Source organism: Amphiprion ocellaris, chromosome 2 (assembly GCF_022539595.1).
Source record: "Amphiprion ocellaris isolate individual 3 ecotype Okinawa chromosome 2, ASM2253959v1, whole genome shotgun sequence".
Lineage (NCBI taxonomy): Eukaryota > Metazoa > Chordata > Actinopteri > Pomacentridae > Amphiprion > Amphiprion ocellaris.
Window position 1 is genome coordinate 34,019,239 of NC_072767.1, and position 27,744 is coordinate 34,046,982.

Genomic DNA, 27,744 nt, shown 5'->3' on the forward strand with positions numbered 1-27,744 from the left:
TTAAAAAACTCACATAATTACAGATTAAAAAAGCAATAGTCAGACTTTTTGACTTCTTACAAAAATCAGTGTGTAGCCAAGGTCACATTTCAGATGTCCAAGAGTTGTTAATAGCTCAACCAGTGATTTTTTTCCCCCCTTTAAATTTCTCACATGATTTCATTCCAATAAATGTTCCAATGATCAAATATCTCATCAAAAATCAAAGATAAGAGGAAAATAGATTTGTATATGTGGATCTAATTTTCCTTCTGTCCCATTAATCATGTGACGGTCCTTCAGATTTATCTGCTGTCCCTTTATGTAAAACCGGATATAAAGTATTTCAAACCAGCAACAGCTACAACAGTAACATGCTGCTGACACACTGATGCTTCACTAATAATAATCCAGTATCTTACCGCAGAACTACATTTGGGCAGACAGGCTTTTCAATCACAGACTGTCACATCTGGAATGCATTACCAAACGAAATTAACATGTTAGCAGATTTAAAGCCTTTACAGCAAAAGCTAAGTATTAGCTGAAAGAAAAACAAGAATGTACCCACTTATGATATCTATAAGGTCTGACTGACTGTGGATTGTGTCATTGTGTGTGTGCCAAGGCTGCTCAGTCGTTGTATGATTTCCAGCAGCTGAAAAAAATCATGGCAGAAATCATGGTACCTTAGAATATTGCCATTTAATATAGATGTATCCACAAACAAAATGACCTTGCACTGAGCACAGGCGTGTCTTATGCATGTGTACGTTATGTGCGGATACCGAGTCACGTGACCTAAATATGTAGTGGGTATAGGGAACTGATGGGACTCAAAAACACCTCCACAATTTAATCAGTTGTTCCTTGTATCATTTCAGATGGATAAGCCCCAATTAATCTGCAGCGGTGGATTTGTAGTAGGATCGCAATCATGTGATCGTCAGCAGGCAGCTGATGTAGTGTTCACTGTTGTCATAGTTACAGTGACACCATGCTGCTATCTCGCAATGATACAGAAATCTTTAACAAATCTGTGAATCCAGACTATAAGCCACATCACTGCCAAAATCAAATCAGGTGGTTCTTGTGTCATTTCTGACCTTCCCTGAAAATTTCATTCAAATCTGTTGATCCCTTTTTGAGTAATGTTGCTAACAGATGGACAAACAGACAGATAAACCAATGCAGACATAACTCCGCCCAGGCTCCACCTCCTTGGCGGAGTAATAATATGTCAGTCGAAGGAACCAAAACCGATACTTTAACGTTAATACTTTAACCACATTCAGCTGCTGGTAGTATGTACCTTTACTTAAGCAGCAATTTTCCAACATCACTTTTACTTGAAAGGTGATATTTTCACACAACTGTATTGGTAGTTTATTTAAGTAAAGGATCTGAGTACTTCTTCTGCCACTGAACTTAAAATGCTTTTAAAGAAGATAATCTGACTGCATTTTTGCATAGACTGCTGCCATCAAGAGTGACACTGCCTGCTGATTTATGAGGTGCTGGTGTTTAGTACAGTTGCAGTAAAATGGAGCAGCCTAAGGGAGGTGTCTGGACCAATAAGGAGTATTAGACAAGGCCATCGTGGGCCTGTGGATTACAGTAATCCTATCTACTAGAGTTGGGTATCACACGCTCCTCATTCCAGCACCGCTGAAGAGGAAGATGGAGGTCACTACTCGTGCTGCTGTGCTGCTCCTCCTGCTTCTATCTCAGGGTAAGTCACTGTGCACCTGCAAGAGGGAAAATATGACAGGAATCTGCTTTAAAAAAAAATCAACGACTAAACTCACTGTTCTGGCTAAATTATTGCATCTTTATGTAATCACACTAAAGAGTGCTTAAGTAGGGAATATAGCAATGAGAGTAGTGCACTGAAATGTTGTTGCAATAAAATGAGACTGGCTATGTATCATTTTCTTAGAGGCTAATAAGCACTAAAGTGTTGTGAATTTCCTGTTTCTGTAGCAAATTTCCTCTTCTGGTTACATATAATCATCATCAAATTAGACACATTTGTAGATTTCATGCTCACATCTGCAAAAAACATCAGAAGCTTATCCCTCACAGGTTGCTTTTAGTTCATTTCCTCCTTTAATGTTTTCTTTTTCCTGTACAATCTGGTCTCAGCCTGCACGTTTTATTCTACCATCTGCTTTTACGTTTCATGCATCTGTTGATGTGCTGTAGCAGTGCTCACTGTTCACTCACAGGAGGTAAGACAAGCACCGTAAAGAAAATGATCTTAGCTGATTCTGAGAGCAACCTTGGATTCACTCCCCCCCCGTGTGCGTTGTTCAGGAGGAGGAGGTGGTCGTCCAGGAGGAGGTGCTGCAGGAGGAGGACCAGCAGGTGATCGAGACGTGGACGAGGAACATCAAAGCATGCACCTGTGATTGCGAATCTGCTGAATCACCGACACACAGTCCTGCTGTCACACCAGCTGTCCTGCCGACCTCACCGCCGCCACCGCCACCACCGCCGCCAGCACCTCAGGGTCACCCGCTGACCTGCATGCCAGGTCAGGATTCCACCATTACCCCTGACCTGGACTCACTTTGTATCCCCTCTGTTGTGAAAATCAAGGTTTTTGTACCTTGTCAGCAGGCCCATATGGTGTTTTTATATGCTAGAAGACAGGCAATGAGTGGAAAAAGCAGCGTACGCCATGGCTGAGCATTTTCACAACAGTCTCAGAAACACACATTCAGACTTTTGGGGTTTCATATGCAAGAAACGAAAAGAACTAATCCTCTCAACTTGCAGGTCTAGACTTTCTGCATCATTATTCTTCCTCAGAATCTGTTTTCAGTTCACACATATGTAGCAGAATCACCACAATATTATAACTTGCCATTTTGCAGCATAGCAGAATAGAGTTAAGATGGGATGAGATTATTTTCATGCAAAACATTTTGCAAATTTGTATTTTCAGGGGTTAGATCAGCAACCCTAGAGGGATTTTAGTAGTTCTTTTAGGAACTAAGCCTAATATTTCCTCAGCTGGGGCACATCTGCAGCAGAGCAAAATCCCCACCTCTTTGATTTTAAAATTTTTCAACTAACTTCTCACTGTTAGATGAGAGGGGCCTGCACCGACAGCTCAGTGTTTAGAAATGAACAACTGTGAAGAAGAGGCCTGGAAAGGCAAATGCTGGTTAGATAATCTCATTACCTGTGCAGGAATGTGATGAGCAGATTAGGGAGCCCAAAATAGGGCGTGCCCTTCACCTAATAGCATGATACCGGGCAAGGAAGCGAACATCAGATGATGCTCTGATCGTCTTCTTCCACCTTATCACGCAAGCCTTCCGAGTGTCAAATCTCACTGTAAGCTCGATGAGCACAAGCAGGAAAGCTGGGCCCTGCTAGTGATCAAAGTTGGAGCACAATTTAAATGTTGTGCAATCAGCCTGGAGACGACTGATCAATTTTAATGTCAGTGCACAAAATAAGTGTCCAGGTTTTGCAGGCAAGGTCAAATTAGCCGTTAAAGTCCCTCTGTGGTGTTTGATTTAACCTCTAAAAAGTTATTCCTGTGTGTCAAGGTAACACATTTAGAAAGGTTTTCAATTAAATAATCCCTTCCTGCTTGAAAAAGGATGGATGTAACTCTATGCTGCTACACTACACAATGGCAAGTTGTTATACTGCTGGAGTACTTCAGCTACATGAGTCTGAACTAGATTCTGAAGAAGAATAATGATTGAAAAAGCTTCACCCTGCAAGTTGACGGGATTGGTTCTTTATGTTTGTGGTGTATGAAACCATAGAAGTCTGAATCTGTGTTTTTGAGATCAGGACACTGTAGTTTCAAGGCAAAAATACTCAGCCACGGTTCTGACTACTTATTCCAGTCATGATGTGTCTTCTAGCATATAAAAAGCACAATCAGTGATTGTTTGTCTATATATGTAGCCCTGCGACAGACTGGCGACCTGTCTAGGGTGTCCCCTGCCTTCACCCCAAGTCAGCTGGGATAGGCTCCAGCCCCCCCCCCATGACCCTAATGAGGATTAAGCGGTGTGTAGATATTGGATAGATGGATGGAATGTGGTCATGTTAGCAAGGTGAAAAACAGGATTTTTATCTGCAGGTGTCTTTGAAAAACATATTAACTGTCACACTGTCCTCCTCAGAATGCCCCTACCACAGTGCTCTGGGCTTTGAATCTGGATCTGTGACCTCGGACCAGATCAGCTGCTCCAATCAGGACCAGTACACCAGCTGGTACTCCTCATGGATCCCCAACAAAGCTCGCCTTAACAACCAGGGCTTTGGGTGAGTCATAACAACGTACCTGCGGTTCATGACACATACTACACATTCTGCAAAGAAAAAGAAAACAAAGAGTATGTGTATTTTTGTTAGGTGTGCTTGGCTGTCCAAGTTCAACGACCAGTACCAGTGGCTGCAGATTGACCTGAAGGAGGTGGGCGTCGTGTCCGGTATCCTCACTCAGGGTCGCTGTGATGCTGATGAGTGGATCACCAAATACAGCATCCAGTACCGCTCTGTGGAAACCCTCAACTGGATCTACTACAAGGACCAGACAGGAAACAACAGGGTAGCTATACAACATACTTCTCAGTTTATTAACATGTGAGTCGTCCCGGCTTTATCGATAAGACACACATTACTCTGCTAAAGAAGAAAATATGAGTATAATAATATTGAGCGTGCAAAAATCTAACTAATTATGTAATTATATTTTCCTCGTCAACCATTTACAAAGATGATTTTTTATGAAGGCACAAAGTGTTCAATATGATTACTCAAAAATATAACAATAAACTGAAGAAACAGCTATTTGGAAAATACATACAAATATAGAACAAAATACGTAATATATGTAAACCAGTAGCTGTGAAAAAAAGACAAATCACAAAAATATTGAAACATCAAACATGCCACTGGGTAACTAAGGTTATTGGAATTTATTTTTTTAATTAAAGGATATTAAATTAAACACAATAATGACATAAGATCAGATATTTTAAAAAAAATCTTTAAATAAATAAATATAGCATTAAATACTAAAAATAAATAAATCTAATGTTAAATAAAAATGAATACATTTAATCTGTTATCTATCTCTAAAATAAATAAATATATTAAATACTAAAAATAAGTACATCTGCTATTAAATAAGAGTATTTTTAAAAATAAAACTATTAAATATACATTTATTTTTTATACAAAGTAGAATGACAAAACACAGTTTGCAATATTATGTTGAGTTATAGTAATTCATTTCATTTCTTTATTAGCTGATTTATGTATTGTGCACATCTTATTGACATGATTATATATTTAATGATGTGCAATTTATGTTTTTAATATCAGACACTTTATGGGTCCATAGTGTCAAACTAACATGTATAAAAGGTAACGAGCATAACAGTAAGAAAGTTGAATATTTTTAATACCTTGAACTGATTCTGTTTAACAGTTTCTCAGTCAAAAGAATATTTCGGAGTTAATTTTTATTTTTTATTTTTGTATTTTCTTGCTGCTCACTGAGTCCAACACATTTGTTAGTTTTACTGCATTTCACTAAAATATATTTCTCCAAAAAAAGGTGATATGATAGTTTAAAGGGACTTTTTAGTATATTTTCACTTTAGTGCCGTCTTTAGATCTATACAAGAACAAAGTGGGATTCACATATAGAAAAAACTTGTTTGTGATTGAAGAGTTTCTCTGGATCATTTGTACATTTGAAGAGTAAATGCTTAGACAATTAAATATTCCAGTAATATCTTTATATGCCTTTCTCTGTAGGTCTTCTATGGGAACTCTGATCGTTCCTCCACGGTGCAAAACCTGCTCCGTCCTCCCATAGTGGCCCGTTACATCCGACTGCTGCCGCTGGGATGGCACACCCGCATCGCCATTAGGCTGGAGCTGCTCATGTGCATGAACAAGTGTACCTGAAGTGCACTCTGCCTGCTCTCTCCTCACCGTCCATCCTTCCCCTGCCAACCTGCCACTTGCCAAAAGGGGAACATTGGCTCAGCACTGAAAGATCCATTATGTTACTTTGATATGACCTTCATTCCTTGAACGTGTCTGTCTGTCGTCGGTGAGGCTCGAAACACATTTTGTGTCACTTGATACACCATTTATCTGTCTTAAAGTCTGTAAAAAGTTGTTGTGCTAATATGTAAATACAAAATTAGACACCTTCCTTGATGCATTCCAGCTCAAAATACAATCTGAAGAGAAAAAAAAGAATACTTGATGATTTATTCATAAACTTTCTTTAAATCCGAGTCAAGAAATAAAACAGATTCTACAGATTACGAGTCAAATCAAATGAGCTTGTTTTATTTGAGATTTACTGGTACATATGTAAACATGAATATTTTAAAATTGTTAAGCATTCATCTGTGGGTTTATGTTCTCATGTAAATGCTCTTGTTGGAAAAAAAAAGCAGATAAACACTGACTATGCTACTAATTTGTGTCTGTAATAAAAGCACAAACTTAATACTTGATTTCATTTAAACAGCTGATAAACATCTTCTGTTATAAATATTACCAAACAAGTAGTCACACATCAGTATTAATATAATACACGGTGCTCCTTCAGCAAAACGATAATCCAAAGAGAGAAATGTATTGTGTCAAGTACAGAGTGTGCACAGTCCTTACAGATGCACAACACACAATACGATACGGTCATGTCTGGACTCAGTGTGTTACTGCAGAGTGTCAGTCTCCACACGTGATGAACATGAAGTGAGGAAGAATTTACAGAGTCGGAGCAATATTGCTGAGCCACGCAGTCTCTTCAAAGTGCAACATTAAAAAAAGGTTAGGATTTAGTTCTGCCAAGCTACTCTCATGGCACTTTATTTCCAACAGAACACAATGTTACAGTACAGATTCTGCCCCCACCGTGTTTCCACTTTAAGGTTCCTTAAAAGCTCGTCCCAAGTGGTTCAGGGAGTGAAAACGGTTAAGAATACAGTAGAGCAGTGATTCCCAACCAGGTGTAGCCTGACGGATACTTCAGTAGGTGCACATGGAAAGACTATAGACGAGATGATTTGAAAAAACACATCATAACTTGATTAAAGTCAGCTGTAAAAACATTAGTTTACTGTAAAATTATGCCTTTTGCAAGAAGTTAGCAAGCAGAAAAGGGTGAGCAAGCTATTATTAGTGATGGAACGGTGGAATAAATAGCTAAATTATAGACATATAGTGAAAAAACTAAATTAAATGGACAGCTAACATAGTTAGCTAGCATTAATGTAAGTAAGAAACAGTGAAAAAGCAAAGAGAAATTGATAAAGGGTTGAAACAGTTAGTTGAAAGTCCTGGGGAAATGGCTTAAACAGCAAAAAGTAATGGAAAAAACAATGAAACAGCTAAAAGCAGAAAGAAATGGTTGAAAATTTTCACTAAGATCATGGAAAAAAGGCCAAAACTGTGAGCTAAAAGTAATGGAAAGCAGCAGAAACAGCCAAACAATGAAAAATAAAACAAGTAAAAAGCTAAAAGCAGACAAAAAATGATTCTAAGAATTAGCTAAAAGTATGAAATAAATGAGTAAAACACTTAGTTAAAATTAATGTGTAAGTGGTAGAACCAGCCAAAGTAATAAACAACACAATTAAAAAGCTGTAAGTAGAGAAAAAATGGTTGAAAAATGTAACTAATTTACTCGAAGGTAATGGATACGTCGTAGAAGGAGCCAGAAGTAATAAATAAAACAATGAACAGCTAAAAGTAGAAAGGAATGGCTGAAAATGTAGCTAAAACTAGAAAGAAATGGCTACAACTTTAGCTAAAGTATGAAAGAAAGGCTAAAATTGTGAGCTAAAAGTAATAGAAAGCAGCAGACAGTCAAACAAACACAATTAAAAAGCTATAAGTAGAGAAAAAATGGTTGAAAAATGTAGGTAATGGATACATTGTAGAAGGAACTCGAAGTAATAAATAAAACTATGAAACATAAAAGTAGGAAAAAAAATGCTAAAAGTAATGCATAAACGCTTGGAACAGCCAAATTAGCATATAAATGGTAAGTGTTAGCAAAAGGTAATGACTAAATAGTTGAAATTGCTAAAAGTGTTCAATAGATGGCTAAAATAGTTAGCTAAAAAAAGAAATCATTGAAATGTCCAGCTGGTTTCACTCTTAAGTGGTAGCACTATGAATGTAAATGTGAAAAATTTGACAGTTTAACTGTATGAAAACCACTTTAATATAAATGGAGGGATAAAATCGTGCTTCAGAGGGCTGTTGGAGGATGCTAGAAAAAAAAAAGAAGTTGGAAGTCACTGCACCGGTACACCCAGAATGGCTTTTAGGTTCCTCTAGCTGCTGTAAAAAATAACCCTCTAACATTGATTGTGGTCAAAAAAACACTACTCATATCTTATAAGTAATTTTTTTACAGCAGTTAAACTTCATATAGTGTTTTGGGTGTCTGTCTTTAACCGATTAAACAAGTAGAACCACTTGGAAGTGAAGCAACAGATTGCCTTCATTAAATCCTGGTAGTGAGGGAAGTCATCAGAGAGAAACACAAGTATAAACTTCACATATCCTTGTTAATAACTGGATCCTTTGCTTGAAGCAGTGCAAAGCATCAAGTTTGTTCTACTATATATTTTATCTATAAGGGTGTGTTATGACACTTTTACAGAGATAAACATTTTGGTAATACTTTTTAATACGGTTTGCTCTATTTGAGATGATTAAGCACAGTTTTAATTGTATAATATTGGTTTATAATATGAAATGATGGTTTATAGTCAGTGCCTACATGTCAGTGCTCAACAATCTCAGTCAGAATACAGTAAATGCAGTGCTTCATGATCTCCCACAGAGGGCGATGTTGGTTAGGATTTCTGTTAGTTTATGGCACCATAGTTTCTAAAATGGCTGCACTTTATAAAGACATAAAAACCTAAATATCCTTTTAAAAAAAAAAAAAAAAAAAAAAAAAACCCAGAGCGATCAGGTCTAAGTTTTCAGATTGTCTGCGCCATTTCAGAGAAACTGCCCACACTACAGCTATAATTTAAGAACAAGACTGCGCAGTTGCACGTTTGAGCATCTGTAACCCGTCTGACAGCACATCCAAAGGCAAGACAGCTTGGACAGAGAGTTACAATCCTGGGTGAGATGAACACAAGTTACTGACATTACCAATCTCTATTGTAACAACTGATAAAACTTGGTTTAGAATGCCTTAGAATAGTCTTAAGGAAATACTACGCAGTAAAATGTACTATATTTCTATATTTAATAGAAACCAAAATACTTACACTTAAAATCTACACTTTATCTATCCATTTATATATATTTAATTTGTAATATATTTACTTTATAATACAAATTATAATCAGAATTACATGAGTAATAATATAAAGTCTATCAAACATGGAAGCTTTAAAAAAAATTAAGACATAAAAAGGCTTTTGGCCTGTTTGCAAGCAGTGTGTAAAACTGAAGGTTTGGTATCTGTGTGTGTGTGTGTGTGTGTGTGTGTGTGTGTGTGTGTGTGTGTGTGTGTGTGTGTGTGTGTGTGTGTGTGTGTGTGTGTGTGTGTGTGTGTGTGTGTGTTGAGCAGGTGTACTGTTATACAAGGGAGCAGGAGGCGCATCAGAGGGGAATAAAGAGGAGTCTGAAGTGGTTATGAGAGCTGCAGGCTGATGGAGATCACAGAGCCGTCTCTTTCAGGTCGTTGAGGTTTGGCATACGAGATCTGGACGGGCGTCCGAAGCCGTGCCCGTTCTGGCCTCCCTTGATGCTCATTTGCTCGGGGTAGGGGTTGCCCTCGGGGCGGCCCAGGGCGGACGAGTGCCAGCCGGACTCCAGCTGTCCGGGCAGCGGGTAGGCTGCCTGTCGGCTCTTGAGCTGGGGCGTGCTGACCCCTGAGTGACCTCGGCTCTCAGTGAAACCACCTTGAGCAGACGCTGAGTTAGGCAGCGGCTGGTAGCGCATGTCAGAGGGAGGGTTCTGGTTGGAGGACGAGGACGAGAGGTGCAGGAGTTTGCGCAGTGACTTCAGTGGCTGACTCTGAAAGACACATTGCAAACAATTGATATATGTAACATTCTTCACAGGTCGATGATTTAACCCCTAAAAACTCATTCCTGTGTATCAGTGTTACATATTTTGAAGTTTATCTGTGAAAAGAATTCCTTTTTGCCTTCCTGAAAGTACTTTAGCTCAAAGGCTGTTGTTTTCAATGTTCTATATAAATAACGGTGATTGGACTTGACTTAAAATTACGGAATTCTACACTGGTGCTTCCTCTACAATGTTTGAAAGTGTAAAGTCACCTCATTCTCTCCATTTTGTGCAGCTTGAGCACACTAGCTCATCTATGACTCTGCTAAAACACTGCAAAACTACTTTCAGCATACATTTGAATGGAAAACTGACTCTGAGGAAGAATAATGATGCAGTTACCCTGCAAGTTGACAGGATTTGTCAGTTATGTTTATTACACATGAAGAAGTTTAAATCTGAGCTTTAAAGAAGCTCATTAGGAAACTGATAATTGGAAGGTGGGGTAAAAACATTGCATAACTTTATTTGATACTGGCTTAAATATATATGGTCAAAAAACACTAATGTTAAAACAAATATTAAAAAATATTCAAAATATTAAAATGGAATAAAATCCATTCATTACAAAATGTGGAGGTAGATAAAAACATGACAGCAGTGGGTAACTTTATTTGCATTTCATGTGAATTTAAGGGAAAACAAGACATTTTAATGGGGTTTCTCATATATATAAAGGTGTAATACTTATTTGCCACAGCATACACAGTATGTGCAGCATTTTAAATAATCTTCTTTTTGTGTTTTCCTTAAAGGTTTTTCACCTGATGCCTGATGGCTAATGGCTAACACTGACTGCTTTGACAAGTGAAACTGATGGAACAAATGAAACTGTCAAACTAAACTGCTGAGCTTACAAATAAAGAAGAAAAAGGAAATGTTGTTTGGCCATTTAGTGGAATTCAGTCAAAAACTGAGTAGATGGATCGATCTCTTTCAAGTGGAGAAGCTGCACAGATTCTTTAGACACAACTTGACAGGTACACTGCAGATTCAAAGTGGAAATGCACAGAAGTAGCACTGACTGCGTGTTTAGCTCATGATATGTCCTCCAGCATATAAAAAGCACATTACAAACATGTTAATAAGGTTAAAAAAACACACAACTGATTTTCACTAATGGGGGGTCTTTAAACGAAACCTTTCGAAACAAGAAAATACTCACTGGAGAGTGTGAATCGGACAGTTTCTCTGGCGGCCAGTCCTTGTCCCTGTCTCGGTCCCGGTCTTGGTCTCGGTCTCTGCTCTTGTCACGAGACCTGTGTCGGCTGCTCTGGTGACTCGAGGACCTGGAGGACTTCTGCATGACTGAGTCCACACCTTCATTAGGAACCTGTCACACAGAGTACGTAGGTATAATTCATCTCACTTTTAAACCGAGGTAGTTCAGCACAATGTTAAGGACAACAAGAAACACAGAGAATTTGCTGAAATGTCTTCTCTGAGGTCAAATAAACTACAGATTTTTCCAGGCTTGTATCAGTTTAACAAAACCTCATAATGTGCTTCAGCAAACAGATGAGCGTGTTTCGTGTTGGCCTGTACATGTGTTCATTTATCTCTCACATAAGTTATTTTTGATAACTGATTGGTCTCAAGTGCAGTGGAATCTTAAAATTAAAAATAAAAAAACATGACATGCATCCAGAGTCAAACCCTGAGCATTTTCTGATCTGAGGAAGAAAAGAGACAACTCCACTCGTTTCTGATGGATAAATGATGCGCTTTAAATGTGAAGGTTTAGTATTTTCTCCTCTTCAGGCAGTAAACACTGTTTTCCACCAGCTCTGAGTCTGACTGCCTGATTCCTCCTGGCCAGATTGCATTTATTTGTGCTCTGTCATCAGCAGTAACCCCCCACCCTCCCTCAAGAATCTGAACAAACTGTCACATATAAATAGAAATGTGAAGGGAAGAAAGAGTCTCAAACACCTGTTTCATGCTGAACCATTGCTGCCATAGAGGCGGCAGTCAGTTTAACTAAAGGTCAGAATGTGGTGGCTTTCATATTTAGCGGCTATTTCTGTACTGATCTCTGCTCTGCAATAAAGTCTTGAGTTTCAATTCATTTAGAGAAGTTGATTAAATGCTTCTGGTAGGTAATGAAGCTTCATTTGAATGTAACTAGGCACAAAGACTCCTAAAATCTCATGTGATTAACTAAAGCCTGAGCGTTCTCGTTCATCCTCAGCTCATAACCAGAGACATGCTGTTAGGGCTGTGGCGGAAATCATTGAAATCAGATAAGCCAAACGCAAAATAACCAGTCAGATCTATCCGTTTAACTGGAGAAAGCCTTAATTTTCATTAAACAGAATTTTCCAGGGGTTAAAGCCATTATCTGTAATGTAATGGTTCCAAATAGGAGCATTTTTGCCTATTTGTAGATGTTGATTTATGATGAAACTGCACCCGTGGGGATGGATCTGGCTGGTTTATGTTAGCAATTCATTATCAAACACAATTCACCATCATTGTAAATTCTCAAAGAAAACCAGGCATAGAATGGCACAATAAAACAGTGTGGATTAATGTTGTTAATGCATGCGATGTTAGATGGGTGACGTGGAGGAGGTGAGTGAGTGAGTACAATAGTGTAAAACAGCATGTACCATGGGAGAAGACACTACAGGGAGGACTCTCACAGAGGAACTATGCTTTATGTTATTCTTTGGGCTAAACAGAGGGAAAAGACATTTCTTGATGACAGGAGGCCTTCCTTCAGGGACTTGCATCTGTAATATAGAGGCACATGACTGGTGGCACAAGTAAACATGGTGCACATAACAACAACAACACAAAACAACAAAGTGTCAAAAAGGCAAAACATCTGAAAAGCAGAGGAAGCCAAACAGCATGTAGACAGACAACTTAACAAACAAGATACTGACATTAAAGGTTATTTTCAGGAAACGTTGCATCCAAAAATGGCTTCCGTCCTCAGACGCACTTTACAGACAACTCACCATTTGTGATTTTTTCTTCTTCTTCTTTATTGCTCTGAAGAAACCCTGTTTCTCCTTTTCTTTGGATGGCTCAGAGGCATTCAAGACCACAGTATCTGGGCCAGTCCTGAAAATAAATCAAAGAGTACTGAGATGACGTCCCAGCAAAAAAACATCCCAATAAGACGAGACAATTTCAGCCACTAAGCATGTGACCAGCGTGAGATTAAATCTGACAGTAAATTGTCCTGACAGCAGCAACAGACAGTGGTAGACAAAATAAACTATTTTTGGTTGTTAGAAGATATAATTACCAGGGGTCAAAGGCAGGCTGACGTTTGGAGTGATTTGACAAACCGCTGCCGTCCCCAGACAAGCCAGAGCCCCGACTCTGACCTCTGCTGTCATGGAAGGAGTTGTCTGGCCGGGGAGAAGGGACTGTTCAACAAACACAACAAACAGGTTCACTCACCTTTCACATGCACAGAGATGTTAGCAGGTTCTCACTAAATTAGCATGTTGAACCCTGCATTATGTGTCATAACCTGTGTCAAACAATACTGGGAACTGTAACCAAAAAAAATCTACTGTTTTGGTAGGTAACATGAATAAATATTTAGAGATATTAACATGAATTTTAAAAAGAATCTAATAAAGGACAGCTGTGTTGTAGTAGTCATTAATAGCTGAACTAACAGCTGAAAAGGAAAACTTCACAAAAACGTGAGTTTTGTTTAATAAAGCCAGTATGTGTAGAATTTAAAGTGGTGCCCCATTGCTAATGTCAAAAAGACACAGAGGCACGTAGAACCCCAGTACACTAATACCCCCGTGCATATTTGACACTGAAGGAATGCACTAAAGCAATACATTGCACAAATTTTGACCGGTTTGATCTCAAACAAGATCAAATGTTGTCAAAATACTAGCAGAATCAGTCAATATACTGGCATATATTCAGTATTATATTTGCAATAAATTAAGTATGTCTGCAGATGAGGTGATAAAGTAACAACAAATACTACTAAATTAATGCTGTACACTGTATAGAAAAGATGGATGCATGTTAACATGCATGTTAATTTGCTTTTTAATCCGGAGAACATGTTTTATATAAAGTCTTTGAGTAATGCTGAAGATTTTATTGAGGGAATTTACTATCGGTGTCTTCACTACATAGCCTGTACAGTAGGGAGCACTGACAAGTTTATTTTTCAACTGTAAAATATCTTGCTCGGTACACATCACTGACCATTTTTAGTCATGCCTGACTAGCATGACACTTACTTTGGTCCAGACTAAAATGTCTGGGAAGCTATTCTTTGGATTGCTATTAAAATTACATTCATGGTTCTTGTAGGATGGATCCTGTCGCCCCTTTAAGGATGAATTATGATACTTTTATAGTCCCATGACTTTTCAGCAGGTTGCAATTAGATTTATTTTTTATCTAGTAAGAAATTGCATTCAAGTGGAGAATTTGTGCTAAAATGCTTACTTTTAATGTTGTGGAATTTTGAGTATGTTAGCACAATAAAATGGCTCCGTCATCCTGGTAATCCTTAGTGTTTCAGCAGAATTTTTTGATTCTTGAAAACGTTTCGCTTCTGATCCAAGAAGCTTCCTTTGGTCTAAATGACTGGCGGAGAGACCCAGGTGCTTATTCTCATCCCTAGATTACATGAATCAAGGGCCGTTATTGAATTTCGACTGACATGACCCACAGACTCATCGTGTAAATAATGGTGAAATTTCCTTGAGGGATCTCAGGAATATGTTAAAAACATCTGATAAGTGGTGTTATAGACTCAGCTCTGCAGGGTCAACTCTAAATACAGGAGGGTCCTCAACACCATTTATCAGGGACTTACAACATAGTCAGCACATCCATCCCAATGTAGTTTTACCATCAATAACAGCTTGATTTGAGGGGTAGAATAGATACCTGGGACTCCAACTAGTCATTAGGAACCGAGGAAGCCTCTTGAATGAGAGGTCAAATGTCTTCAACAACCAAAACAAAAGTCCAGTTGCTTCTACTGAAATGCTTAAGATTAGCATGCTAACATTAGCATTTAGCTCAAGTCACCTCTGTATCTAAGTGCAGTTTACAGAGCTGCTAGCTTGGCTGTCCATTGCTAGTGCTGTTTAATTACCAAAATAAATGCTATATTTGTTGAGCTTTCACATTTTTAAAAAAACTGCCAAATATCAATTTTGGTGACAGGTTCAAAAGTCTACAGGTTGAAAGGAACTGTAATTATATAAAATTCATACCCATAGTGGCTTTGAGAATGACCTAATTAATTAACCAATGTGTTTTTACAAAACTATTTTCCCCTCTGGGTTCTCTCATTAGCAATCCAGTGAAGTGTTCTGATTAAATCTGAGCTAAAGTCTTGACTTCTATAGTGGAGAAAAAGGAAAAAAAGCCACAGCACAGAGACATCCCTACTGACTAAACCAACCTCTGTAGAAACTGCCCACCCGCCGAGGCATGGATTCGCTGTAGATGTTGCGGTTCTCTTTGGAAGAGCCCCCATCTTCTGTTTGTTGGTCATGATATAAGCCAACCTGAGTCACAACAGAAGAACTAATCACACAAAACCTCAGATGCTAACTGCTTTGCATGCCTCTCTGTGTGAAATGATACCTTTATTTACCTGAAAGGACAAGAAAAAAATTGGGGGCGCATTGATTTACGAGTGGTCTTCATAATAAAACATCTGTAGAGGCTATAAATGAATCCCAAAATCAAACTGAAATGTGCTGCGATGACAAGCTTGACTGTGCTATCATAAGTAGTCACATTAGAGGGAAGCAAAGCACACAGAGAAAATGAAGAGGCATCTGATGTGAAGAGACAGAGAGAGAGAGAGAGAGAGAGAGAGAGAGAGAGAGAGAGAGAGAGAGAGAGAGAGAGAGAGAGAGAGAGAGAGAGAGAGAGAGAGAGAGAGACAGAGACAGAGAGAGAGGAGAGAGAGAGAGAGAGAGAGAGAGAGAGAGAGAGCAGTTCATGACAGCAGTATCCACCCACATCCACACTCTCGGAAGACTGGATGTGGGTGGGGAATGGTGGGTGCAGGCAGAATGTCGGACCTCGCTTTTTTGCCGCTGTGTGTGAAAAGATGCGGTGTTGTCCCTGGTGGAGTCCCTTATTGGGGGTCTGCTGTGGGTGACCTCAGTGGGTGCCTGTTCGCTCTGTTAATGGAGACATGATGAAGCATGAAGTGAGCTCAGCATTGCAGCACATACAAATACAGACACGCACGCAGTATATATACTATATGTGTGTATACAGTATATATAAATATACAGGCAGCATGATTCACTGTATATCCTAAGAAGAAAGCCGCACTTGCAATGATCATAGATGAAGCTGCAGGTATGTTAATCCTGCCTTCGCAATTCATTACAAACTTGGGCCACAGGCTGAACAATCTAAACACAGATCATATTATCAGGCGCCACCAGAAAAAAATCCTGGCTGCATTGTTGGGCAAGCTGAGACTGAAGTAGAGATATCCAACAAAACTGGGTGTAGGCATTTCATATGATTAGATCCTGTAAGACTGGGCCTTCCTTAAGGTTGGGGAGGTTTGAAGTGGGTTGAAGACTGACCCTGCTCATGTCTTCTTCCCTGGAGGAGCCTCCAGAGTGGCGGGGCAGCGTGCGGTGCTGCAGCTGTGGAGACAGGAGCTGGAGGCTGCTGGCTCTGGTGGGAATTCCCTGCCCGACCGACAGCCCCTCGTCTGCCCCGTGTGTCCTCTGGTGGTCCCTGCGTACGTACATGGAGTGGCGGTGCGGCCGCTGCTGGGAGGAGAAGGGGCTGGTGTATCCCTGACCGTAAGCCAGAGGGTCATGTGGGGCAGACAGAGAGTGAGAATGGCTCCTTTCGATGCCACTGTCTCCAGGATCAAGAGCATCCGGTGACTTGGCCTCCTCTGATGTCTTATGGCGGGTGGAGGAGCGTCTGTAGGAGGAGTCCAGAGTGTTGCTCTCTCTGTCAGAACGCATGCTTCCTCGGCCACCAGGTCCCAGTCTGTCCACTCTGCGAGGTGCTGGGCTGCTTGGAGCTGTGAGATCAAGGCAGCTGGAGGGAAAATAGCGAGATGTAGGCTCATCTGCATAAAGATGCACATCATTTAAGTTCCCCACTGACTTGGCATCGCTAAGCGTGCCATAGCTCTTGGACAAGTTCAGGTAGGCAAACTTGGAGGAAGGCGTGGAGCTGTGGGATTCCATGTAGCTGTGTCTACTGTGTTTGTCCCCCGACTGAAGCGTGTTGGTCTTCCCTTCCACAAAAGAGTGACGGTTCTGCTGTGAGCGGAAGTTGGATTTGAGGTACTTGGCCCCGGGGCCGTCGGACACCTTGGACCCTAAGTTCATCTCGAAGTCGCCTTTGCTCTTGGCCTCACTGGGACTGAGCAGATGAGGCAGGTTGCTGCTGGCCAGGTCCATGCTGCAGGCAGTGGAGTGGTTGAAGATCTGCGGCTGGTAGTTCTTGGGATGCAGGGTGGGACTAAGGTTGATGCCTGCTGGCATGTTGCCGTTGAGAAAGCTGTCGTTGCTGGGGTGGAGGTCTTCGTGTCGTGGTAAGCTGGAGCACTCTCTGCTGCTGGAGCGGTGGCTTCCTGAGCTCTTTCCCCCATGGCTCCTGAGCAAAAGCAGACAGAAAGGACATCAACACACTAGGTATCAAACAATCCATTTTACACAATGAACTAGATAATACACAGTAAACTAGTGGATACTGGATGTGATGGCCTAGTTCCTAGTTGGTTAAAGCTATACCAAAGTAATAATATAGTGCACAGAAATGGTCAGGTGTTGTGTGCCACAGGGATTTATTGCTAGACCCTTACTCTTCATAATATATGCAAATAGCAAGAAACCTACAGTTAGGGTTCTTCTTCTGTATGCAGACATTGTTAGTGACTTTTAAATGTGTGATTCCATATTTCGTCAAATAGTGATTTTGTCCTTAATTTACCTCAGCCGCAGAAGATCAGAGAACACTTCTTGTAGCTATACATCAAAAGCTCTCTAATATTTGAGTGGACATAACCCCTTAATTTCTCAAAAGGAATTTTATTGTGAAATGTTTAACTTGCATCCACATTTCATGACAGGCACCAGAATTTTAGCCACCCTTGTTTTTTTCCAGCAATGTATTCGGGAGCCTTTATTTGTTCATGTTGACTGCACAGGAATTATCTCAGATCCAACTTCCAATTAACTGGGGTGACTGAGGTGTTTACAAGATCAAAATTTATCAGTCAGTTTTTGGATCACAAAAATCTGGAGAAGTTCTAGACCTAAAATAAAGGGAAAACTATAATATTTGTTCTAAAACAGCATGTTGTGTGTGTGTGGCTTTATTATGGAATAAAATGAAACCAAACAGAATATTTTGGAATATTCTAACAAAAGGAGTGACTTTCTACAAATGTCACTAAATTGTGATGCTGCAGATAGTTTAGCTAATGGTCTGTTGATTAAAAACAGCTGGTCAAATTTAGCTATGAAAAAACCCATTAACTTGTGTATCTAAACAACAGGGAGCCACTGGCAAGCTTAAACCAACTGTAGGGCTCACGGCTGACCTGCTGGGGGTGGTGTTGTCTCCGTGGTGAGGTTTTCTCTTGGAGGAGCGTACAGGTGTAGGTGTGGGTGGGCCGGGCCGTTCCACCAGCCGCAGGGTCTGGAAGGCGTGGTGGTTCAGGCTCTGCTCTGTGAGAAAACGCTCTGTCGGGTTTAGCAACAGCAGGTTCTGAAGCACAAACACACAGAGGGAGCCCGTGAGTTCTCAAGACACCCTGAACATCCAACAAACCGAAACAGTCATGCTATTATGAGTCATCGCCATTATCATAAAAGTCAGGCTGCTGCTGCATTTAATTGTGTCTTGCAGTCACCAGAGAAGCCAAACAATGATGTGAAATATGATTTGTGACAGCTTCTTTTTTCTTCCCAGAATAAATGTGTTTAATAACCTGTCTACATAGACTTTAATAAAAGCTGAATCCGGTATGAATGCGCTCAAAACAAAACCCGTGACATGAAGACGGTTTGTGAACTCTGGGTGCTGCTTTGTTTTTATGTAACAAAAATCCATAGTGGCAGCTACTTTCCTCGCTTCTTTCTCAACAGAAGCGATGAGATGACCACCCTCTTTGCAAGCCGTACAGCCATGTGTTAGCAAATAGCATAACTTGTTAGATCAATGGCTAAACTCAACTTGGTGATGAGAAAGATGCCTGTCTTTGCTGAAGCCAGTCCTGAGATGACACTATGTTAGCAGTGAGTCATTATCTGCTGGGAAAAGCGCAAGTGCACAAGCACAGCCCACATTCTTGACATGGAGCTCCTGTTTACAGTGCAGACACAGCAATAACAGCAGTGCTGGAACCAGGATATGAGCTGAGAGATGCTGAAGCAGTGAAGAGGTATCATGCAGTCACGACGTAAACACGATGATAATGATGCAATTATCAGATGTCTTGTTTATGAAAATTGGATTTTTTTATGGTTACAGAGTGCTTTCATGATACTATGTGAGTAGAAATAAACTGATACTGAGAAACTGTGAAAAAAATAACATTCCCCTCAGCAGAGAAGCATTCAGCTCTGCCAGAGCCGTGATACTTACCTTCAGCAGGTCGAGCAGGCCTCCGCCGATGATTCCCAGGTATCTTCGCTCCAAGGTTTGGGGGTGGTTCACAGCAGGAAACTGGAGGATTAGCAAAAACAGAGGATAATAGTAGTGTCAGAAATGTGATAAAATACTATATAATCACTACTTTTCAGAAAGAACAGCACTATCAGCCCACTGTACCTGTTACGTAATTGGCTTATTTTAAATTCAAATGGTGTTAATACCTCAAATCTGAATTTTTTAGATGTTTTATTTCATTTTTTTCAGAATCAAGTATATTACTGATAAAAACCCATTCATTACTGTTATTATAGACTTTTTTATTGTGTTATATTTTATCATTATAATTTAAATTTTTTTCATTTCATTTTATGTTTATCTTGCAAGGCACTAATACATGCAACTACTATATAAACCGTGTGGATTTTTATCATTATTAATAATGTGAACCAAAACACAACAAGACAAATGAGCTAGTTATTAAACCGGAATAAAGGAAATTGAGACATTAGCAATTCTTATCACAGAGAAATAAATTATCTTTTAGATAATTTAAGTTTTTATTTGATATACATTTGATATTAAGAGTTCCATATTGTGCCCTTTTCAGTAAATTTATCAAAGTCTAATATGTGCCCACAGTGTGTCTTTTAGTTTTTCAGCTCAAAATACTGCAAAGATGGTTAATGTCACCTTGACTGTATAACCCCTGCTTTTAGTCTTGTTCTGAATACATTATTTTGACCTGAAAATCAATGAGCTGCTACTGTTCCCACCCCCAGTCAGAGCTGTCAATCTCAACTAGAGCTGGACGACTGTTGCTTAGTTAGGTGTTACATACTGCCGGGGTGGATTCTCTCTTTCAAAGCTAGGAGGCTAACCAGTTTTGGGGATACTTGAGGAATGGCAGAAGAAAATATCTTCATATCTTAACAGCTTATATTTTAATATTTTAGTTTATTACATTAAAAGTTCATGAAAACCACAAAACACAATTAAAATGGATTTACATCATATGGGAGCTTTAATGCTGTATTAAAGAAGGCTCAGTCCAGGATATTTTCCTTTGGAAATCCTTTGAAGTTAGTACGAAGCTGTCAGAGTTTCATGGCCAGTGTCTTGTTTTGTTGTTGTATTTTGGTGTCATTGCCAACATGAGGAAAAGGATTAAGGTCCCTCGCTGGTCATTGATTTAACCCCTAAAAACTCATCTGTGTATCAAAAATGATATATTCCTTACATTAAAATAACAGCTTATTGGGAAACTGCTTCTGAATAAGAATAATAAAACAAGAAGCCCCATGCTGTAAGTTGACAGGATTGGTTCATGAGGTTTATTACCCTTAAACCCCAGACGTTTGACACTGTGATTTTGAGTCTATCATTGGTAAACTGCACTTTCAAGGTTTAAATGTTCAGCCACCGCGTTGATTTCTTATTTCAGTATTGATGTGTCCACATAAACAAGGTAACACACTTTATTTTCACCAGCGGTGAAGATTATTCAAAAATATTGGTTCTATTATTTCTTCCATTCAGGAGTAATAAGAAAAAGTTATAGTGAAAAGAAGATTCTAAACAATACTTTGGTTAAAGGTCATTCCCTGTTTCATGGTCTAAAAAGCCTGCAAAAGCTTCAGTAGGCAGAAATCTGGAAATGCCAGAAAAATACACCATATTTTGAAAATGTAAAGTCCTCCCTGTCATTTCTGTTGCACCGATGACCAAGGTAGTCAAGCTAAAGGTCAATGTTCTTTTGTCATCTGACCCTGGATTCAAATGCTGACCTCCAAAGTGACAGTCTTCCATCCAACCCATTGCACCACAACATCCTATTCTCATTGGGGACTTTGTTGTGATTTATACTATCTCACCCGACAGCTCTGAAAACCTGAATATGGAGACAAGAGGAGGTTCAGAAATCTAGTTGCCTCTTAGATCAACTGACTTACAATATACTAAAAGTTTAGTAAGTTTAGTATTTTTTGCCCAATGATGTCAAAAGAAAACTGTCTACTCTGGCTTTAAGTGACCAATTTAGGATGCAGATTCGCCCCAAAATTATGTCAAAGGCCTTTAGTGTACACAGCTATGAAATGATCCCTGATACTTGCTTGTTTCATGAATTATGAGATGCAATTTTAAAATGTCTTCTTACTTTATATTTACTGCCATCATTTCAAGAAGCATAGCTTAAGGCTGGCCTTTAATCAGTTCATTGATTCATTATATTGTAAAACACATTGTATTTTAACGGTGGTCCAAACAAGATTACCTGTTATTTTGCATTTAAGCATCACTGCTATTATGGCAGTAAGTCTTTTATATCTTGTTGCTTATGCCTATTTCTTTTCATTTGTTTCATTTCATTTTATTCAAAACCTCAGAGATCACACTATTTTCAGTGGTGCTGAAGCACATGGAAAAAATGCAGATACATTTAAAAACAAATAGCAATAAAAGCAGAATACATGGCTATGTAAGACAAAAAAAATTAATTTAAAAATAGACAGTTTGATTTATATATCCTGGTATTTTTGATGGTATAATGTGATGAAACCAGATACATTCTGTGAACCAAGTTTAATATCATGTTAGCATGACGAAGCTCTTGTCAAATATTTTAGAAATGTCCTCAGCGGGTGTCAAAACGGTGCCCATTTTTATCTTGCAGATGCTACTACTCCTAAAATTACACTTTGTTCACTAAGAGCACCGTTGCATGTGATTTTACCCACATCCAATTCTCCTTTGTCAACCTTTCATTTTGACAGAATTTTTTTCTTCTCCTTACTATTGTGAATTTTGCCATTTGCCAGAAAAAAAGCACGTCCAGAAGCTGTTCTTTTTACATCACACATTTCCAAGTGTTACAGATAGCACATCGTAGGTGGCCGACGTGATAAAACAACCATCAAACATCCTGTGTTCACTCACAAGTGTTGTGTGCTTTCTTTCTGGTCTGATTTATTTTAATAAAAACAATTTATATGTTTCTATCAAACACCATTTTCCTTTCTTATTGTCTTCCCTGCTTATTGGTGAAGAGTTTGCAGGCTCATTTAAATGACAACAAGCACAGATATGTTGTGGAGATGGATTTTTTTTTTCCTTGAGCGAGTACCAACAATAGCAGGCGCTCAGTGTTTTTTTTAAGAAACCTCCCCATCCAACATGTGCCTGTGTTACTGGAGAGAGCATTTTACTGTAGAAGAACAACTTAGGTATTTATGAGCTTGAATCCAGACAAAAAATATTCAACGGATTAAAACATTTCCCTGCACCTATTATTCCATTTTTTCACCCAAATATGGTCCAAAAAAGGGGCATTTTGCAGACTAATAATGATTTCTTGTGGTGAAGGCAGGGAGGAGAGGGGAAGGATTGACCCAGGTCTGTTGTACCACCAGAGCACTTATCACAGCCTTCCTTCACAGTGTATACAGGATACATGATACAGGATGAGTCATTGTGATCCAATCAGTCACGGCACAGCAAACTCGCCAGAAAAAAACAAAACAACAACAAGCAGAGAGTGTAGAGACAGAGCAGGGAGAGAGAATAAACAAGGGAGGAAGAATAAAGAGGAGGAAGCAGGAAGAGTCAGAAGATCAAGTGGAGAGCAACGCAAGAAGAGCAGTAATAAGAGCATCAGGGAGGGATGGATCAGCAGAGCCAGGGTTGGGGTAAAGGGGTGTGAAAGGCAGTTTACCCTCAGTCCGTGGAAGCGAGGGTTGTTATAGAAGAGCTTCATCTGCTCTGGTGGCAGGGGTCCCAACACTTTCTGGATGGTGAAGAGCTGGTCGATCTCGCTCTCTCCAGGAAACAGAGGCTGCCCATCACTCAGCTCTCCTAAGATGCAGCCCACTGACCACATGTCCACTGCCTTCCCGTACGGAGCCCTGGGAGCACAGATTTAAGGTTGTTGGTGATAAAGACCAGGCATGAGAATAAACAAAAAAAGGATATGTCATTGTAGTGTCACGGTTTCTGCACAAAGCTAAAAACACAGCAGACGTACCCGAGCAGGAGCTCTGGAGAGCGGTACCATCTAGTGGCCACATACTCGGTGTAATTGGCATCAGTCCCTTCAGAGAGATTACGTGCAAAGCCTGGCAAGAGAAGACAGAGGAAGCAATATCGTATAATGAGGAGGTTTTTGATATGCTCTACATGCTGAGAAATCTAAAAATGATTTTAGCTGGGTGCCTCTCTGGATGCTCATTATGCTTCAAAGGTGCGAGTTACAAAAGAACTTGAGTTAGGTAAAATATGCATTGATACAGGAGAGACGACAGTGCACTGGCAAAACTACAGTAGTCAAATTATCCTGGACATTTTTTAAACACATATCCAGTCACAAAGTTTAGTCATTTTTTTAATCCTGAGGCAAATTTACAAAGTTAGTTGCCTGCAGTAGACAGCCAGGGGACTGTTAATGTTGAGAGTCCCAAAACGAGTGTAAACAGCAAGTTTGGCACTATCCTGAGTTTAAAAAACGGTCTTACAGTACCTCTAAAGCTCACTGATTAACATGTTATACCTCCTTTATTTAAGCCATACAAAACGTTTAAAGAATGTCCCTGTGACTGGTCAAGAAGTAGTTTTATGGATAACATATTTTAGCTTTTGTTCCAACCAAACAAGACGTAGGAATGCTGGTTTCATCTATCATCAATCTGTTAAAGTGAAAGCATTGACAGTTTCTTAACCATTTAAACTAGTGTCCATATGTGATGATAACCAAAGTACTACTTTGCTTTAAAATAAAGCAGCTCTGATGGAGCTCAGTACTCAACCTGAACATGGCTGCTATGTAACAAATGATTGAACTGCAGCTTAGAAACTGGGCTCACCTGTCCGAAGTGAAAAAAGTGCACTGTGTGATCACAGACTGTATATAAAGACCTTTATATACAGTCTATGTGTGTGATTGGCCATTAGATGCTGATCTATCCTTTCGCCATGTTGAGGATTATTTATGATTACAATTAATTCATGAATTTACCAGTGCCATTGTTCCTTTGTGCCATGCATGTAAATGTGAGGAATTCTCTTGTTTGGAAACAATCGTATGAAATTTGCTGTTGTCTGAGGCTGCAGATAGCTAATAAACTCAGAGTAAAGACCCCTACAAACAGCTGGAAGCAACAGACTACACTTCTCCTGTTAATGTTGTGTGAAAAACCGGATTGCATTTTTATTGCAACCATTTTTATTGGTGGGTCTCATTATTCTGACCTGTTAAAAACACTTTCGTCATCAGAGAATAGACATTTTGGTTGAGAAAGATGTGTTTTGTGATTTTGGCGGAATCTGTGTGTTTCTGTTATGTTTTTAGATCAATGTTGGTGCTGAAATGTCGAAAAAACCTTCCCAAAATCACTTCACATAATTCTAAGTACGTCACATGTGTGTACATCTGTTGATATGACTGCAGTAAGACTGCCGTCACAACTTTGACAGGAAATGACCAGGATATTAATTCAGATATGAAGCTGACACATTAAGATTAATGGAGAGAAACTGCATGTCTGAAAGCATTTTAACTGTATTATCCATTTATAACTTGCTTTATAAATATCCTACATATGCACATACAAATGTGTGCTAGCACCTGTAAAGATTAAAGAAACATAAATACAAGATATAACGTGCTAAATAATGAGCTTTAGGGGTGCTGCTGGTGGATTTTTTTTTTTTATTTTAGACAAAGCATGGCTAGCTGCAAAGCTAACTAAACCACCTCCAGGCTGCAGCTTCATAATTACTGTACAGACCTAATAGTTGTATCAATCCTGTTGTCCTTTTAATGCTAACATTAACAGGAGCTTAAGTTCTGTTTGTTGCTTCCAGCTGTTTGCAGGAGTCTTTCCTCTGAGTTTATATCATAAATACTCTAGACGACTAGTTATTTGGACAGTTTGATGAGTTTGATATTAGTTTAGATTTAGTCATTTCTTTATTATTACATTATTATGCTTTACACATCCCTTGCCAGACATAAATAATTTTCCCAAAATGTCAAATTTTCCTTAAAATGGTTTACAGGTTCATTTAATACAGCTGTTAGCATGAGATTTTCATTTCCAGTTTGGTCATAATATCTCAAAGCTGCATCTATAACAAAGACAATATACATTGAAAATGACTGCACAGTAAGACAGTCTCAAACGTAAACCTTCACAGCGGAGTCTGTTTGGCCTGTGTCTTTTCTCTCAATGCCTTTGGCTGACACAGAGCAAACAGCAGGTCTTTAGTCTCTCACTCCAGATTGCCTGCATGATGCTGGCATTGCCATGTTTTACGTTTCCCCCTGTTTCTGTTGCGGCGCCACCAGGCTGAATCAAAGCGTGATTAGGCCATTGTTTCTCAACACGTTTCATTAATTGAGATGAGAGAAGAATTCACAGCAGCAGTCCGAAAAGCAGCAGAGGGGGACGCACATAGAGCTTTAGATAACCGGATGAAGCCTGCCTGCTGCACTCCTGAAGCACTGGTTTCAGCCAAATATAGTCTCTGTTGAAAATACTCCCTTTACATCATCACAGCTTGACTGTGTGGCCACATTTCTTACAGCTCTTACAGTGTGAGGGTTTCATAGAGGCGCTCACCAAAGTCACATAACTTGAGGACGTCATCAGAGCTGATGAGAAGGTTTTCTGGCTTTATGTCTGAGGAGGAAAAACACAGATGGGGAGTAAGCTGGCGACGGGCATCATCATAACATCATCACTACCACTGATTTCTGCCACCACATGTTCATCAGTCCCAGTGAGAACAATATTTGAATGATGTGTCTTCATGAAAATAGCAACAGGGGAATCAAGAGAAGTCAAGTCATATCAGTAAAAATGCACAGATTGTAAAGCAAAGCCATAACCCATACACCAAATCCCTCGGTAACAGTATCATATGTGTGCCTGGGTATACTACAGGCCATTTGGATGCCTGCTCTGTTGCTTTCCATGTGCCAAAAGCTCACATGGACCATCTGGTTTCCTGCTCTGCTGCCACTGATTCACCAAAAGCTCTTTCTCTGAACAATGTAACGGTTAGTTACAGTGCATCAGACAACCTATTAAATCTCCACTTCACTACAGAAAAATCAACAGGCTTAAAAAGTTCGATTTTACACTGCAAAATAAACAATAGTGGTCCTAGTTGCTTCTGAAAATGCGAGCACAGATGGTGTCCAATAGTAATTGCTGCACTCTGTATGTTGCATGAGCCTCTTCCAGCTTAGAGGGCCTCTTCTCTGCCTCACCAACACTTCCTCTCTGTCATCTGTTCCCAAAAAAAGTAAAGAAAAAATAAGGAAAATATAGATCTTACCTCGGTGAACAATATCATGCTTATGGCACCAGTGAATTGCTTTGATTAACTGGAAGATGTAGCTGCGCGCTTTCTCAGACGGCACACCGTTGGGTAACTCCTCAAGCAGCTCAAGCATATTCTGAAAGAGAGGAAAAAAAACACAACCGAAAAACAGAAATGACACCAGGCCATGTGACAGAAACAGAAAAGAGTCAGTGTAGAAACAGTCTACAGAAGAAACTTACCTTCTCCACATACTCAAAAACAAGATAGAGCTTTCCTCTTCTGCGGAAGGCCTCTTTCAACTCAACAATATTCTCCTGCTTGAGGGTGCGGAGCATCTTAAGCTCCCGTAGTGTTGTTTCTTTAACCTCCTCATTTTCTGCATGGAGGTGAGACGGAGAGAAAATCAGGATCACACTGAGGTTTCATGCAGTGATAAATATGATGATGTGAGACAGAGAAATAAAAGAGGACAAACTGCTTGACAATAAAAATCGCAATTGTTCTCTGATGAGGCATTCCTCATTGGAAACAAGAACCCTCTCACCTTCACTGTCCTTGAATTTCTTAATGGCCACAATTTCATTGGTCTCCTGCAATGAAGACACAGAGCAGGCAGTGAGAAATCAATCTTTTTTGTTGTTGTTGTTGTTGCTCGTGTCCATGCATCATGACAGCAGTAAAACACGACAAGAAAGACTGAAAACAAGTATAACAGTGCTATGGTGGTCT

At 39.6% G+C, this 27,744-nt stretch overlaps 2 protein-coding genes across 8 annotated transcripts in view; one reads left to right on the forward strand and one right to left on the reverse strand.

Annotated features, from left to right (window-relative positions):
• Positions 1-1,585: 1,585 nt before the first annotated feature.
• On the forward strand, positions 1,586-6,487 carry LOC111581787 (retinoschisin-like). 2 transcript variants are annotated; one of them, XM_023290124.3, is made up of 6 exons: positions 1,586-1,711; positions 2,185-2,210; positions 2,296-2,515; positions 4,134-4,275; positions 4,366-4,561; positions 5,779-6,487. In XM_023290124.3, exons 1-6 carry the CDS (start codon positions 1,660-1,662, stop codon positions 5,929-5,931), a joined length of 789 nt encoding a protein of 262 aa, XP_023145892.1. In that variant the 5' UTR covers positions 1,586-1,659; the 3' UTR covers positions 5,932-6,487. The 2 variants fall into 2 exon arrangements, with proteins under 2 accessions (XP_023145892.1, XP_054875058.1); XM_055019083.1 differs by having other exon boundaries at positions 1,601-1,711; positions 2,188-2,210.
• Positions 6,488-9,469: 2,982 nt separating this feature from the next.
• LOC111581777 (cyclin-dependent kinase-like 5) overlaps positions 9,470-27,744 on the reverse strand; it is a 45,188-nt gene continuing 26,913 nt past the window's right edge. For 3 of the 6 annotated variants that reach the window (XM_023290100.3, XM_035957192.2, XM_055019081.1), the window contains 16 exons: positions 27,560-27,605; positions 27,255-27,391; positions 27,028-27,148; positions 26,307-26,366; positions 23,714-23,804; positions 23,405-23,594; positions 19,687-19,767; positions 18,641-18,807; positions 16,656-17,691; positions 16,134-16,235; positions 15,503-15,608; positions 13,349-13,472; positions 13,056-13,161; positions 12,702-12,824; positions 11,255-11,422; positions 9,470-10,035 (listed from right to left, as the gene is read on the reverse strand). In XM_023290100.3, coding sequence (XP_023145868.1) covers positions 9,676-10,035; positions 11,255-11,422; positions 12,702-12,824; positions 13,056-13,161; positions 13,349-13,472; positions 15,503-15,608; positions 16,134-16,235; positions 16,656-17,691; positions 18,641-18,807; positions 19,687-19,767; positions 23,405-23,594; positions 23,714-23,804; positions 26,307-26,366; positions 27,028-27,148; positions 27,255-27,391; positions 27,560-27,605 — 3,018 coding nt within the window. In that variant the 3' untranslated portion in view covers positions 9,470-9,675. The remainder of the gene's footprint in view (positions 10,036-11,254; positions 11,423-12,701; positions 12,825-13,055; positions 13,162-13,348; positions 13,473-15,502; positions 15,609-16,133; positions 16,236-16,655; positions 17,692-18,640; positions 18,808-19,686; positions 19,768-23,404; positions 23,595-23,713; positions 23,805-26,306; positions 26,367-27,027; positions 27,149-27,254; positions 27,392-27,559; positions 27,606-27,744) is intronic. The other 3 variants (XM_023290101.3, XM_055019077.1, XM_023290103.3) reach the window with 3 other exon arrangements.

What these genes read in the sequence shown, in the direction of transcription:
- LOC111581787 (XM_023290124.3), top strand. Translation starts at nt 1,660, where the DNA reads ATGGAGGTCACTACTCGTGCTGCTGTGCTGCTCCTCCTGCTTCTATCT. An exon ending in TCACTGTTCACTCACAGGAG is followed by an intron (nt 2,211 to 2,295) that starts GTAAGACAAGCA and finishes TGCGTTGTTCAG; the next exon opens with GAGGAGGAGGTGGTCGTCCA. An exon ending in CTTAACAACCAGGGCTTTGG is followed by an intron (nt 4,276 to 4,365) that starts GTGAGTCATAAC and finishes TATTTTTGTTAG; the next exon opens with GTGTGCTTGGCTGTCCAAGT.